At 41.6% G+C, this 16484-nt stretch overlaps 1 protein-coding gene across 1 annotated transcript in view; it reads right to left on the reverse strand.

Annotated features, from left to right (window-relative positions):
• LOC121323343 (prolyl 3-hydroxylase 2-like) overlaps positions 1-7418 on the reverse strand; it is a 46154-nt gene extending 38736 nt beyond the window's left edge. The window contains exon 1 of the mRNA XM_041264349.1: positions 6771-7418. Within this exon, the coding sequence (XP_041120283.1) occupies positions 6771-7196 (426 nt within the window). The 5' untranslated portion in view covers positions 7197-7418. The remainder of the gene's footprint in view (positions 1-6770) is intronic.
• Positions 7419-16484: the final 9066 nt, after the last annotated feature.

Below are 16484 nucleotides of genomic sequence, written 5' to 3' on the forward strand. Positions count from 1 at the left end.
GCCCCATCATTCACAGCAAGGCTTATCCTGCCCCCCCTTCAGATCTGTAAGAGATAAAGCAAATTCATGCCACACAATTATGCATGTATATTGGGTTACAAGGAGTCTACTTAAGTTAAAGTCCCTGTTAGAAAGCATCATTTATTTTACTTAAGCAGAAGTATTAAAGGAACTAGGACCCAGATAACTCTGTGCAGTAAGCTGGTACCGCCATTATTTTTGAGTGGAATATTTTTAATGGGGAGAGTCACTGCATACAGTAGATCATTCTTATAAAACAGTAGAAGCTTCCAGAAAAAGGATGCGTGTATGTGTGGGTGATGGTGGTGGTGGGGGGGGCAATGAAACAGGTCATTCAACAGCTTCCGAACAGCAACTCAACTTATGCGGAGTAGAAAGTACAGTAGGGAATACACAGAGTTTAACAAGGAATCGGAAATAGAACAAGAACCAGACCTGCAATGGAATTGTGCTACAGAGCATTAAGACCCTGAAAAACGTAGAGCAGGAATGAGCAATAATCCTCATCATTCACCCAGAGGAGGCTGGAAAAGAAAGTTAGGAGACTCCAGTCTGTGATCAGCGGAGGGGAGTGGAGGTTAGCAACGATGCACTGCCAGAATAGGAGCACTGCCAAAAAGAAGGATCCTGTCGCTGCCACCGATCAATCAGCATCCAATCAAAAAACACAGTCCATTAGGACAATTCAATAGCATCTATTTCACTGTGGTGTGGCTGCCAAAATCTGCCTATTACTCCTTTCAGAGCCTTCGTTGTGAAGAAATATAAATCTCAGCAAGCCAACCTTGGCTGGCAAAGCCATTATCAGCAGCTCACATTGCTTCAATCAGGGGTTCAATCCAGAGCCCAAACAAAATGACGGATTCTGTTTGGCAGCATACTGTAGCACATGCTTTTACTTGAAAGACAAATAAAAGGATTAGCTGATATTCAAAACAGAAATCTCTTCCTAATATACTGGCATAAATGCAGTAAGAATTGGAGCTGCTAGGGAAAATCACAGAGCAGATGCAGCTGTTCATTACCCAAATTAACCTATATTAACCCTACAGCTCTGCTATGCAAGTTAAAAAATTAAAAAATTATAACATTTTAAAAAAGCACCAGCTTCACCAGTAGACATCTGCCTATCTAGGAAGCTACTGCAGGATTCAAAAGTGTTGTCCAATTTAAACCACTAGAGTGACTAGACAATAGTACATTGTTTTCCGATTTTCTTTTTTTACTTTTAGAGTGAATACAAGGGCAGTCCAGCCGGATATGGAGTCCATTGGGTAACCTGAGAACTCAGGTATGTTCAACCTGACTGGGACCGCAGTCTAGCACTTGTGTTTAGAGAAGGAAGGGGCTTGGCGTGGATGCTGTTGAAGATCTAGATTCTAGTAAAAGCGACAGTTTACCTGGTACTGACATCAGGAGAGAGAAAGGGTGATGAGCAGGCCAACGGTAGAGTCTGGACAGTGATAATGACTAAATTTGATGTTGGCTACAGTACAGTACAGCAAGTAAGCTGATAAAGTGGTGAGTGCGTGGAGAAAGGAGAAAATGCTTTTTAAGCAGGCGCTTACCTGCGATGTTTTCATGATAAAAGTCAACTTGATTGAACAGACCTGGCCTGTGGTTGATAAGAGACTCGAATTCCGGAGCTCATTAGATTATTTTCTACTGAACCAAGCAACAATACCACAGTACTGCTTTACCACATCCTTCCCTCAGTCTACCGAATAAACCCCACACCTTGGGTAAACATGTTCACAGTGAATCTCTGACAAATAAAAAAAACTAAGAAAACCAAATCATATTTCTCACGTTTGCTTATTTGCTGAAAAACAACAGCAAAGCAGATGTATACTATAGAAAATGATGAGAGCACATTTACTCAACAGCCATTAGCAAGATATGAAAACATTGTGACTGTTGTTGCTGTTTAAAAACTGTAAACTCTAATTAACAGTTAGATACCATGAATTAAAGGGAGATCAGCTATGCTATTGAGTCAACGAGACTGGCTAAAAGGAGTAGCAAAAGCAACCATATAGCACTTTTTGTGAATGATGAATAGATGGAGTACTGTATGATCTGAAAACAGACTGCCCAGACAGAGAGGTCCATAGTGAGCCAACATCCCAATTTGCAAGCCCTAGGAAATGCCCTATTTCCACAATCTGTGTGAAGACGCAATATGGTACATGCAAATACAACACGCTCAGATCCCCACATAGGATATCTTGTTTGCATTAGCTGGAGGCCCGTGTTGGCAATAGGATACAGGAACGAGGCTGTGAGCGAACCAGTGACCCTGTGCACCATATGCGAGCTTCTTAACCACAATGCAAGAGAGCCAAGCTTTTAACCTCATGTGTATCACATTACAAACTAAATCTTTAATTCAGACAGCCCCTAGCCCACTGCCTGAAAACAGTCACTCAAAACCGGTTAGAGATCAGGTACATGTCACTGCAGTTTGAGCAAAGCACTGCAGATCCAAGTGCTCCGTGCTGCGCTCTAATGAAAGCAGTGCTGATAGGGCTGTACTGTACACATGTTCCTCCTCTGCAGTAGAGTGATATTCTCGGAGCACACCTGCGAGACACAGCGAGACACAGCCCCCCCACCCCCCTTTCCTCATCCCACTGTTTCCCTCCAGCTGCTCTTCGTTTGCGGTCTGGAACATGAAACCAGCAGGCCCTGGCTGTTCTCTAGAGGTTTCTCTCATCCCAGTGTCAGACCTGGGGGATGCTGCAGCACCCCCCCCCCGCACACACACACACACACACACACAAACAGTGACGCATCCTGTCTGGAACACCTGCTAAACACTACCAGTGTCTATTTCATTCCCAGACGTTTTGTACTCTTATTCTTAGTCTTCTTTGTATTACTACTGCCGTGTTTACATGTTATTTCTCCTGTGTAAATCAAGTTCAAGTGAGTTTGTGCTTACTGAAGTAATGATTAATCACTGTGTGATTTTGCCAGTCCTTACATTTCCCCAAGTTATCAAACCACTTACATTGATGTCAGAGTATAAAAATAGAGATGCACAATAATGCTGGATGGTTGTGTGTGCGTGTGTCTGCACGTGTGTGTGCATGTGTTCGTACGAGTTAGTTATTTTTTTTAATCCAACATATTGTAGGCTGCAGGTTTGCTTTTTGTTTTTTTTCAAATTAAACCCACGTGTTTTTGGCAGTCACTTGTATTCACTTCTGGACACTCGAGTGGTCTTATTCCTCAAACAATATCCTTCCGGTCCCTGCTAATCCATCCCCTTGTACTAAATGAAAGCATGCTGGTTCAATGCAACATACCCGGGTACACACTTCACGATCAAGTCTATACAGGAAGCTGGATGGTGCAGCAAAGGAATGGTTGTTTCAGGATACTATGCCTGACAATACAGTGTTAAAGTGAGAAGGTCACCTCTGCTCCAAACTACAAGGGTCTCTATGGGAACACAATGACCCGAATACTCATTCACATCCCACAGAGGACACAATAGGTGTCATAAGAGCTGATCCAACCCTCATGTGAATACACACACATCATAACAATGCTGCTTCACATAGAACCATCATAGTGTTCTTGGCTGTTCAGAATGACATGTCTTGCTTGTCAACATACACGATTTACAAGGAAGGTGTTTTTTTGTGATCAGCTGAATAAATACACCCAATTTATTTGTTTTATGTATTTATTTCATTATTTGCCAACAAATAACTCTCAAATTAATGTTACATTAAAAAAAATAATACAAAAGTGCATTGCTACTGTGCGATAATCCACTAAAACCCAAGCATGCAGACATGTAAAGGGACTGTGCAGAATTAACACCAACACTGTCTTAGCCTTTTCATAAAGTCGGAGGTCACACAGCATGGTAGCAACCAATGAGAATACATTTGGTTTCCAGACGTATGCGTTACAGCCAATTGCATCAATGCTACATGTCATATGGGATCCTGGGCCACGTCAACCTCTGCAGTCTACAGGCTTCGAGTAAAAGATTTCCGGCAGCATCCAGCTTTCTAACTCAAACTTGAAACATTCCTGATGAGGATTGGACATAATTGCAATTTGCATGCCGCTGTAATCAACTGCCAGCTCTCTTATTGAACCAGGCTACAGTTTACAAACTGACAAACAAAAAGGTCACAAGAGAGTTCATTGTATTAAATCGAAAGAAAAAGCTAACCAAAATGAAGCAACAATTGAAGGAACTTTGAGAATTAACTGGTAGGACGCAGTACTGCTGTGAACATCCAACTAATTTACAGAAAATAAATATTTTTTCAATTGGGTTCAGAGCATTCCAATGAACAGCCTCCTATACAACATCTATAATTGGTCACATTGGATTTGGCTAACAAGACCCTTTGATGCTGGCTGCGGGCTGGAGAGGTGACCAGGTGATCAGATAATTGGGGGGCTTCCGGCCCACATAATACTGCCCTTTCAAACATTCACAAGGAGCTTTTATTCGAGCAGTGGCAGGAAAACAAAATATTTGTCCAAATAAAACGACAGCCAAACTTGAAAGGACCTCCCTTCTAAAACAGTCCGTGCCTGTGCCCTCGAGCCCGAGTCCAGCACTGTAACTTTTAAACAGAGAAGGAACGCTGTGGGTTTTTTCGGTAACTAGTTTGCTATAGACACAGTCTGATTTATTTCATTTTTATATTTTTTTATTTTAAATCTACATTACATGGGGACCTTGTGATCAAACTCTTACAGATTACGCTCGCATTCATCTCCCTGTACTGTACCTCCTCTCCAAAGGGTTGCACAGGATCCAGTACAGCAACTGGAAGCTCTAGAGTAAGACTAGACTGCAGCTACTACTGCTTTACACAGGACAGCAAAGCTGGCGTTCTAGTGCAGATCGTTTGGGTGTGGTTTTCACTTTAAACCACTTTAAATGTTGCGTTGCTACCAGAATATCATATCCAGCATGGGTTCTGCTTTAACTGGGACTCCATCAGGCTGCTCGAAGACAGTCTTCTTCACTTTGTGTTTATTTTTTTATTACATTGAGAAACTCAACAGTAGTTGCAGCTGACAGTGAAAGATCATTTACAACCGTTTTTAAAACAGAGCAAGAAAACACTCAATGGCGATTATATGTTCTATAACAATTTAATTAAAGTAACACCTCTATTTTTTCACGGGAAAATCTATCACTTAAAATAACTGTCTGGCACAGAAGATATTCTGGTAAGTTTCACCTAAGAGAGTGTGTTCTGTGCCAAGCAAAGGGTCTAGTGGCTTTTGTTTCCAATGCCTCTGGACTGGGAGGTGGCAGGTTGGGTCTAATTCCAGTCAAAGCCTTCAGGGCCATCTATCAATGTTACCCTTTTGAACGAGTACAGCTTTCGACTCATTAATAAGCCACTTTGATCATAAAGCCGCCTGCAATCTATTTCCAGTCACTGTGGAATAAATAGATGCTGGAATTGTTTTTAATTACTGTAATATTAGCATGCACAGTTGGGCAGGAATAACTATTATCTAGTTGCCTGGGATCATCAAGTAATTAATGTGACATGCAGAAACAATACTCAAGTGAACTTGACATTTCCATCAATGCTATGGGACGTACACTGTAGGGAAACCAAGGTTTTTCTCCCCATTTTCAAATCCCCTTGCCTGGTATTTGACACAAGGCAAGTGTGTTTGTTCACTGGGTCAGTACACCAGAATCCTGGATTTGGCAGCGTGGCGAGGCCAAAACGTGCAACAATTTCCAAGGTTCTGCCAAGGCTTGGCACAGATACATAATAAATAGTTCTTCAGGTGGAATACAAATATCAAATTCCTTGGCAAGAAAACAAAGAGGGTATCCGTCTCTTATCCTCCCCGCACTGTTAGCTAGAAAGTTCCTAGAACCTGCCCCCGCCCAAAAAAGGCAGCATTTTGTGGCGCAGGTGAGAAGGGGCGTGGAGCATCAGGTGCAGGGGCAATGCAGAAAGGACACTGAAGAGAAAAAGTGCAGATAGTTTAGTCCTGGAAAGTTGAACTACCAATGCACACTAAAACTTACCAGCATCACCTTGCGTCCTGTGGTAATGGACTGCATGACAGGGGTAACTGCCCGATCATCCGCCAGGACCCCTCTCTTGAGACCTCAGATGAGCCTGTGTGTAGACTTTCCTAAAAATGTCTAAGAATCACTAATTTCCTTGGCAAGCACTTTGCTGCAACTTCAACCACCATTAGCATACATTGTACTGCTACAGCTGCAAGCAGCTGATAGAAATACTGTAGCCAGCATCTCTCCTATAGCTGGAAGTTTCTAAGGACCACGCAGATATTGCTGGAAGTTTCTCTCCTGCGCCGTCGCTGGTGAGTCGAAACAGTTACGCGTCCTTCTCCTTGCAGACTGAGCGCTTTGTGGGAATACACACAAAATTGGGCTATTTGCTGTCCAGTCCAGGGAAACAAATACATACATACATAAATACACACTCTCACCATACAGCACAATCATTTAAATTGGCAAACCACAACGTAATACATGTCTGTTTCAATGTAATTAAACATAATCTGTATTTCATTGTAACATCACATGCGCAGCCGCATTTCGCATGTTCCTTCTAGTTTGTGTCAACTTTTACCAACAGAGAAACGTTTAATGGTCCTGTCACTGCCGCACCGGTGACAGTCTTCGCCTGTTAATTAATACCTTGTAAAACACTTTACCTAACAAGTTCACAGGCTGTACCACACGAATACGGTACCGAGGGACTTACCTTATAGTAAGCTAGCTGGAGATAGTTATAAGGGACCCTTCTGTTGAAGTCTTGAACAACATCCCCACTGATCAGGTGCATAGACAGCTGTTTCCCCACTTTACTCTCCATGCATTCGTTAAAGCAAGCTGCCCTTTTGAGCACCGTACTGAAGAACGCCAAGTCTGAAAAGGATGCATCAAATGGATGCTGATCATTGCACCCGAGTCTGCACCGGACCTTGGTCTGCCGGAGCTCAGTGTAGCTTGAGAGGGCTTTCTCCATGTACAGCGCCACATTCTCATAATCGTGTCTATAAAATGCCTCAACGCCACTTGCGTACAGCAGGTCGTACGGTTCCAAACTTGCTGCGGTTGTGCACACAAGTGTCTGGAGCAATACACAGATTCCGGCGAAAATCGCAGACTGGGGAAAGTTAAAATCCATCTTTTACATTAGTTGGTTTGCTGCTACGCACTCACTCGCTCGCAGTGTGACTCTCACTAAACCCTGTTTTCAGTGCGAGCCAGGCTGATCAGCGGAGTCCCGAGTGGGAGATTACAATGAATTGAGGAAAACGTGAAACTCAAAACTGACGGACTGAAACCGGGCCGCTACTGCCAGCAGTCATAAACGCATAGGTACGATTGAGTGGCATTTGCTTTGAGGTGGAAAGAAGGTTATTTTCCATTGAGTTTTTTTTTTTTTTTTTTTCCCCAGCAAAAAACAGCCAACGTCAAATAGGAATCCTTACACAACTTGTTTTGCAGTTTTCTGAGAAGGGGGGGGGGGGGGGGGGGGGGGGGGTTGTTGCCAAGTAGCCCCCAGTTCATTTTCCCAATTCCTCCATCAGGAGGTAGTCTTTGGTAGGAACACAGACATCCTTGTGTCTCCCATTGGAGACGCACATCACACAGACCAAAAAGCCAAGGATATTGGGTACTAAAAATAATTGAGATTTCCTTATATTAAATACGAAATGATAACAAATTATATAATATATATAATATATTATATATCTATATATATATATATATATCTATATATATATATATATATAATATATATCTTAGATCCAAAATGCGTCCGTCCGCGCAGGCGCACACAGGGAAGGCAGCAGCAGGGCTTGTAGGTGATGTAATCACACACACACACACACACACACACATATATATATATATATATATATATATATATATATATATATATATATATATATATATATATATATAGTATCCTGGGTAGGGCAGGAATAAGCACTGACTGGTTGCCTAACATCATCAGGTAATTAACATTACATGTAGAAACATTACTCTAATAAAAACTGGAAGTTTACATCAATGCAAGACAACAAAAAAAATGCCCAGGCTATCTTACCTCTCAACTGGCTAGTATATCACAAATAGATGATAATTGTGAAAGAAAGCCTCCATCCTTGGGAAGAGGACTTGGCGCCACAGTAGATTAGTCCAGTATTTACACCATCATAGAGAACAATGTAGTCCTGGAGTTACCTGGCAAGCCCATTGTGAGGTGCTCAGGGCTACAGAAGCACACAGCTCAGTCTGGGCTCACTGCTGCAAGGAAAGGGCTTGCATGGCGTGGGGGTGCAGTGGATATCAAGTTTCTGCAGAGTGAAAGTCTGGAAACTAAAGGAGTGGACGCAGCACCACCACACACTGCTGCCCTGTGGTAACAGCTCACAGATCAGGGGTGCTGTTGCCCTGTGGTGATACCTCACAGATCAGGGGCGCTGCTGCCCTGTGGTAATACCTCACAGATCAGGGGCACAGCTGCCCTGTGGTAATATCTCACAGATCAGGGGCGCAGGTGCCCTGTGGTAATACCTCAAAGATCAGGGGCGCGGCTGCCCTGTGGTAATACCTCACAGATCAGGCTGCTGCCCTGTGGTAATACCTCACAGCGCGGCTGCCCTGTGGTAATACCTCACAGATCAGGGGCGCGGCTGCCCTGTGGTAATACCTCACAGATCAGGGGCGCGGCTGCCCTGTGGTAATACCTCACAGATCAGGGGCGCGGCTGCCCTGTGGTAATACCTCACAGATCAGGGGCGCTGTGGCTGCCCTGTGGTAATACCTCATAGATCAGGGGCGCGGCTGCCCTGTGGTAATACCTCACAGATCAGGGGCGCGGCTGCCCTGTGGTAATACCTCACAGATCAGGGACGCTGCTGCCCTGTGGTAATACCTCACAGATCAGGGGCGCTGCTGCCCTGTGGTAATACCTCACAGATCAGGGGCGCAGCTGCCCTGTGGTAATTCCTCACAGATCAGGGGCGCTGCTGCCCTGTGGTAATACCTCACAGATCAGGGGCGCTGCTACCCTGTGGTAATATCTCAGAGATAAGGTTCTATGGGTTTCGGCATGCTAGAAAATCACAATAGTTTTAGGCTGACTGAGGTATAAATAACCTTATCAGGCATGAGTTTTCTTTGGCATGCATTTTGTAATGTACATAATTCTGTAAGAACCAAATAACTAACCAAAGCTTTCAACCCAATTTCTCTTCTGCCATTTACTTTCTTAGACTTTATTTTCATAACAGAAATATTTGCAACAGGTATTAGGACTATGTATGTTAGGCTAAAGACTGCCCTTATAAACATTTACTGCAGTAAATAAGTTTTTCCCATGGTTATATTATGCATTTACCATAGTTGACCTTTGTGTGCCATGTTTTCAAATTGGTTTTTCCATACCTGTGAGCTGTACAAGGCTTTTAGTGCGCTCTTTGATATGACTTTGCCATGAAGGCACTGTATACAAATGATGTGATTGATTGATTGATTGATGCTTTAGTACTTTGTGCTGAGTTTTCACTATGGTAAAGGTGTATAGAGAGTCTGTGCTGAGTTTTTACTATGGTGAATGAGTGTAGGGGGTCTGTGCTGAGTTTTTACTATGGTAAAGGTGTATAGAGAATCTGTGCTGAGTTTTTACTACGGTAAAGGTGTACAGAGAGTCTGTGCTGAGTTTATACTATGGTAAAGGTGTATAGAGGGTCTATGCTGAGTTTTTACTATGGTAAAGGTGTATAGAGAGTCTGTGCTGAGTTTTTACTATGGTAAAGGTGTATAGAGGGTCTGTGCTGAGTTTTTACTATGGTAAAGGTGTATAGAGAGTCTGTGCTGAGTTTTTACTATGGTAAAGGTGTATAGAGGGTCTGTGCTGAGTTTTTACTATGGTAAAGGTGTATAGAGAGTCTGTGCTGAGTTTTTACTATGGTAAAGGTGTATAGAGAGTCTGTGCTGAGTTTTTACTATGGTAAAGGTGTATAGAGAGTCTGTGCTGAGTTTTTACTATGGTGAATGAGTGTAGGGGGTCTGTGCTGAGTTTTTACTATGGTAAAGGTGTATAGAGAGTCTGTGCTGAGTTTTTACTATGGTGAATGTGTGTAGAGGGTCTGTGCTGAGTTTTTACTATGGTAAAGGTGTATAGAGAGTCTGTGCTGAGTTTTTACTATGGTAAAGGTGTATAGAGAGTCTGTGCTGAGTTTTTACTATGGTGAATGAGTGTAGGGGGTCTGTGCTGAGTTTTTACTATGGTAAAGGTGTATAGAGAGTCTGTGCTGAGTTTTTACTATGGTAAAGGTGTATAGAGAGTCTGTGCTGAGTTTTTACTATGGTGAATGAGTGTAGGGGGTCTGTGCTGAGTTTTTACTATGGTAAAGGTGTATAGAGAGTCTGTGCTGAGTTTTTACTATGGTAAAGGTGTATAGAGAGTCTGTGCTGAGTTTTTACTATGGTAAAGGTGTATAGAGAGTCTGTGCTGAGTTTTTACTATGGTGAATGAGTGTAGGGGGTCTGTGCTGAGTTTTTACTATGGTAAAGGTGTATAGGGGGTCTGTGCTGAGTTTTTACTATGGTAAAGGTGTATAGAGAGTCTGTGCTGAGTTTGTACTATGGTGAACGTGTGTAGGGGGTCTTTGCTGAGTTTTTACTGTGGTAAAGGTGTATAGAGAGTCTGTGCTGAGTTTTTACTATGGTAAAGGTGTATAGAGGGTCTGTGCTGAGTTTTTACTATGGTAAAGGTGTATAGAGAGTCTGTGCTGAGTTTTTACTATGGTGAATGTGTGTAGGGGGTCTGTGCTGAGTAAGTTGCAGTCCTAATACTTGCTGTATCAATTCAGTTTAATTTTGAAGAATCAGTAAACGACATGAAATTGTTCAGGGTATAACAAATAAAATAAGATTTTAAAATTTTTTAAAAAAGAACAAAACAAAGAAATGTGTGCCAAGTTAAAACCCAGACTTCTTAAATAGTGCAGGCGGTGTTTCCCGAAATTGTATTTGGTTCATAATCATACCAGAGACGTGTGGATGTCCAGTAGCTTACTCTGACAGTGAAACACTGTTTTATTTGTACTGTACGTGGGAGCTAATTACCAAAAATAGAGGACCATTTGCTACCAATTATAGAGTGTGAGTGAGGTCTTTGTCCGCCAGGCTTGGAAGAAGGAACTCTGCTCTGTTCAGATGTCTAGCAAGCTGCTGAAACAGTGAACAATTCAATATTGTTGCTTCCCACTGGCTTGAAAATAGTGTACAGTACAGTACTTGGTGCCAGTTTCTATTTGACAAGGTTTAAATGTTGCCTCTGCAGCCATCATCTTTCCAATCGGTCCTAAAGACAGATAACGTTTGGTGCTTGGATCCCTGATTACAGATGCAGTCTGGGATGCAGATCTGAGTTGTTAAGTATCCAAAGTCATAAACATGCCAAGAAGCCAAGATGTTGGAAATTGATACATATAGTTGTTGTTTTTTTGGGGGGGGGGGGGGGGGGGGGGGGGGGGGGGGGGTTGTTTTTTTTTTTTTTCTGCAAGATAAATAACTGAGGATGTTTTGCACTGAATGTGTTAGAGACGGTGAAAGTTGTAATAGTGTCCCCTGGTGGTTGAAATACATGGATACAGCTTGAAAATACATACAGTTTGGGCTGCTGTCATCCTGTAGCTGCTATCGCTTTTGTTAACAAAGCTATTGGAGTCCTCTAGTGGCAATATTAATAACTACGCCAGTCCCAAACATGTAAGCACAGAAAATATCTATGTGAAAAAAGAAAAACAACAATGTCTATAATGTTATAGTACTGTACAAATAGGCTGGACTTTACATTAAGGAGGCTGTATGGTACAGTCATTAAAGAAATGGGCTCAAATCCCAACTCAGTCACTGACGCATTGTATGACCCTGAGCAAGTCATTTAACCACATTGTGCTCCGTCTATCGGGTGAGACGTTGTTATAAGTGACTCTGCAGCTGATACATAGTTCACACACCCTAGTCTCGTATCTTGTAAAGAGCTTTGTGATGGCGGTCCACTATGAAAGGCACTACATAAAAACGAAGATTATTATTATTATTATTATTATTATTATTATTATTATTATTATTATTATTATTAAACTTTTGACTTTTTGATTTTTTTAATTACTATAAGGCACAATTCTTCATTTCTAAAATAAATTTCCTGTAATTATGTATTCATGTTTATTAAAATACTTGACACTGGTTAACCTTAGATGTTCTAAGAGTTTGCTCCCAGGTAAAGTTATCTTTCTTTTTGTAAGCATTGTGGTTTTGTTACCCTCTATCGGTGCTGCAGAGCCATGATCAAACAGCATTGCCTTGTAAAGCCACCAGATGGCGCTGTACATTTATTCCTAGCGCAGATACATACGAGAAAGATCTTAAATCGGCAACGGCGGTGATCACAGTTCTTGTAGACGCCAAAGTACCACTTTGTTGCTTAACGTTACAGCCAGCGTAGTTCCAGGACTTTGTCTATACCTAACCTGTATATATTTTATTATTATATTTGTTCAAATTAAACACAAGTCCTGTTTTTATCAGAGGCACAGAATGATCAGTTGCTTTCTTGAAGGCTGTGTTCTGGTAATGTATTTGTCTTTAGACCAGACCCTGGTGTGCTTTATTTACAGTGGTAATCTGCAAACTACTTTTACAAGAATGGCCACTGATGCAGCTATCAACATTTAAGTCTTTGTTGCTATACAGTAGATGGCGCTATAGGAACAACTTTCTATAAATCCTTAAAGTTGTTTTTATCGGTTTAACCCTTTCATACATGACATATGTCTGCTAAGAACTAAATAAATGTTAAAAATAGCTGATAAATAAACAACATTTGAAATAGTTTTGCACATACAGTACACCCTCGCTATAACGCCCTTCGGCTTATAATAAATATATTTATACATTGAGTTATAAAATAAACAAACAAACAAACAAAAAAAAAAATTTTAACACTGTCTCCTAGTCTGGGGATACATTTGCATCTTCCATATGTCTCATATAAAGACTAGAATAGAAATAAAAGAAAATAATGATCTTGAATTTTGTAACAGTATTATATATTGTCTAAACCACTGTGTATAATTATTTAACACATAGATTACTGAAAATAAACCTTGATTTAACTTGTCTCATTCTAAGCTTTCCATAATATCCTAGCATTTAGCCAGCATTGGTTGTTTCATTGTAGTTCTTTAGTCAGCAATACCAGTTTGTTTACCTTTTACAAAAAAAGCAAGAAAGAAAAAGTGCAAACCTTGTATACAAGTAAATGCCAATTGTGCATTTGTGCAAATAATAATCATATTACTACTACTACTACTACTACTAATAATAATAATAATAAATAATAATAATAATAATAATAATAATAATAACAAAATAATAATAATAATAATAATAATAATAATAATAATAATAATAATAATAATAATAATAATACCTGAATTCCATCGTCATATTTTCCAAATATAAATGCCTGTTTTAGAAAGTTCAGCTGAGTTTTAAACAAGAGAGGTTGTAGCGTGAGATTATAGTGAGGTTGTAGAGTGAGGTTTTAAAGTGAGGTTTTAGAGTGAGTTTGTAGAGTGAGGTTTTAAAGTGAGGTTTTAGAGTGAGGTTGTAGAGTGAGGTTTTAAAGTGAGTTTGTAGAGTGAGGTTGTAGAGTGAGGGTTTAGAGTGAGATTGTAGTGAGGTTTTAGAGTGAGGTTTTAGAGTGAGGTTGTAGAATGATGGTTTAGAGTGAGATTGTAGTGAGGTTATAGAGTGAGATTGTAGTGAGGTTTTAGAGTGAGGTTGTAGGAGTATCTGGGAGTTAAGCATTAAGACAGGTGAGGACAGTTTTTAGTCTCCATATTCCCACCTGGACATGTAGCTACAGGTAGTGGGGATAGAAGAAATGTGCTTCACTCTGCCACACCTGGATCCTTTACCTTCCTGGAGCTTTTGAAGCTTCTCCTTGATAAAGAACTCAGTGTCCCCTCAAGGCTGGTTTGTGAAGAGTGGAGAGAGACACAGCAACGATTCCTCTTTGTATTAATTACTCATCATACTTTTATCAACTTACATATCGTCTCACGCAAATGTATTTATTTCAGTTCAAGAAAACTATGGGAAAGTGTTTTCCATTGCTGTGGTAAAGTTATTTCAGTGTGTAAGAGAAAGAGGAAGGCCTTAATCCAGCCCTCTGTGGAGTCACGCTGCCCCAGACTGCCCCAGAGCTTGCAACACAACAGTGGACTGTAGAGGAATTCAACGTGGCTCACTGCCGTGTTGAGCCATCACCCCAGCACCGGGCTAAATCTATTTAGAGCAGCGTGGCAGGAGGTTTCCTTACCAAGTTCTTTCTAAAGAGCAGTCTGCAGCATGTATGGGAGAGTTACTAGCCAAGGCACACGCTGGCCAGTCACGTGTCAATGTTGGTGACCTTAGTAGGTGGTTAGTGAACCAAAACTCAACGTGCTTGTTTTGACACATCATACCTTAGGTCGTTGACGTCAGTCAATCATGGAAAGTTTGATTAACCCTTAATCATAATTCCAGGTGTAAATGTGCCTCACTTGGTGAATGTGACAGGTGTCTTCTTGTTTAGATGTTTAGTAAGAGGAGAAGGGCTGTGAATGGCTTCACTGTATTTAAACAATGCTCTGATTACTGAAACCAGATTTGATAGTCATAAAAGCTTTCTTGGCACTTGCTATAGTGAGTTTGGGGTAGACTCTCCTATTTCAAAGTGCTTCACAATGATATTGTATGTCAGTGGTGATCCCGGGCCCCTCTCTGTTTTGATCTGGTCTGCAGCACTGTCCAGATAGCCCAAGCAGGTTCCCTGTGGTGCTGAATGCCAGTACTGTGTGCTGTATGCTCATGTCAGAGCAGTGTGGCTGCCCAGGCTCTAGTTTGATGAGCGCTACACATTTGTTAAATTATATCAACATGGCCTTGAACTGTGCAACAGTAGGACTGCTCTCTTGACATTTTGAAGTCCACTGTGGTAGATGTGCTATATGTTCTGCAACTGAATTCAAACAAAACTTGTCTGATTTCAAAGTCTTTGTCTGTAAACACTGGAGGTCACAGGATAAACAATGACTTGGTTTTGACATGTGTCACTGGTAAGATTGACTCAGAGGACTTGCATTAGCTGATATAGATGAACAACTATCATGACAAAAAGGCAAATATATAAATGGAATAAAATAAGAAATACACTTTTTTTTTGGTTTGTTTTTTGTTTGTTTTTTTAGGAACTCAGCTTTAAAACCCACGTCCGCGTTCAGGATCTGTTTGTGTTACATGGGCTGGCACTCCCTAGTCTTGGGAAGTGAATGTGATGAATGCTGGATGCATTAAGAAGCTGTTTACAGCGCTGCAAACCGACTGTGGGCCTGTGTGTGTTATAATTACATTGGTGTTTCCGTAATAACAATATTTGACCATGGTGACTTGGGAAACGCTATGGGAAGCAGGGTAATGAGTTTTCACAAGGTATTCCCTTCCAATCATAATTGTACGACTCGCTTATCAGAGCTGGAAATGGGAACTGAAATATCCTTGTGGGAATAAACAATACCCTCGACCCAGTCAATTGGTGATAGATCTTCGAGAGTGTGGCAGAGAGTGAGGGGTTCTCTTCATAGGATACTGTTCCTCAGCGTTTAGGATCCAGTTCCTCAGTGTGTATAATCCTGTTCCTCAGTGTGTGGGATACTGTTCCTCAGTGTGTAGGATCCTGTTCCTCAGTGTGTGGGATACTGTTCCTCAGTGTGTAGGATCCTGTTCCTCAGTGTGCGGGATACTGTTCCTCAGTGTGTGGGATACTGTTCCTCGGTGTGTGGGATACTGTTCCTCAGTGTGTGGGATACTGTTCCTCAGTGTGTGGATCCTGTTCCTCAGTGTGTAGGATACTGTTCCTCAGTGTGTGGGATACTGTTCCTCAGTGTGTATGATCCTGTTCCTCAGTGTGTAGGATACTGTTCCTCAGTGTGTGGGATACTGTTCCTCAGTGTGTAGGATCCTGTTCCTCAGTGTGTAGGATACTGTTCCTCAGTGTGTGGGATACTGTTCCTCAGTGTGTATGATCCTGTTCCTCAGTGTGTAGGATACTGTTCCTCAGTGTGTAGGATCCTGTTCCTCAGTGTCAGTTCCTGTGCGGGATACTGTTCCTCAGTGTGTAGGATACTGTTCCTCAGTGTGTAGGATCCTGTTCCTCAGTGTGTGGGATACTGTTCCTCAGTGTGTGGGATACTGTTCCTCAGTGTGTAGGATACTGTTCCTCAGTGTGTGGGATAGTTCCTGTGTGTGGGATACTGTTCCTCGGTGTGTAGGTGTCCTCAGTGTGTGGGATACTGTTCCTCAGTGTGTGGGATACTGTTCCTCAGTGTGTAGGATACTGTTC

The sequence above is a fragment of the Polyodon spathula genome, chromosome 11 (genome assembly GCF_017654505.1).
Source record: "Polyodon spathula isolate WHYD16114869_AA chromosome 11, ASM1765450v1, whole genome shotgun sequence".
NCBI classification, from domain to species: domain Eukaryota; kingdom Metazoa; phylum Chordata; class Actinopteri; order Acipenseriformes; family Polyodontidae; genus Polyodon; species Polyodon spathula.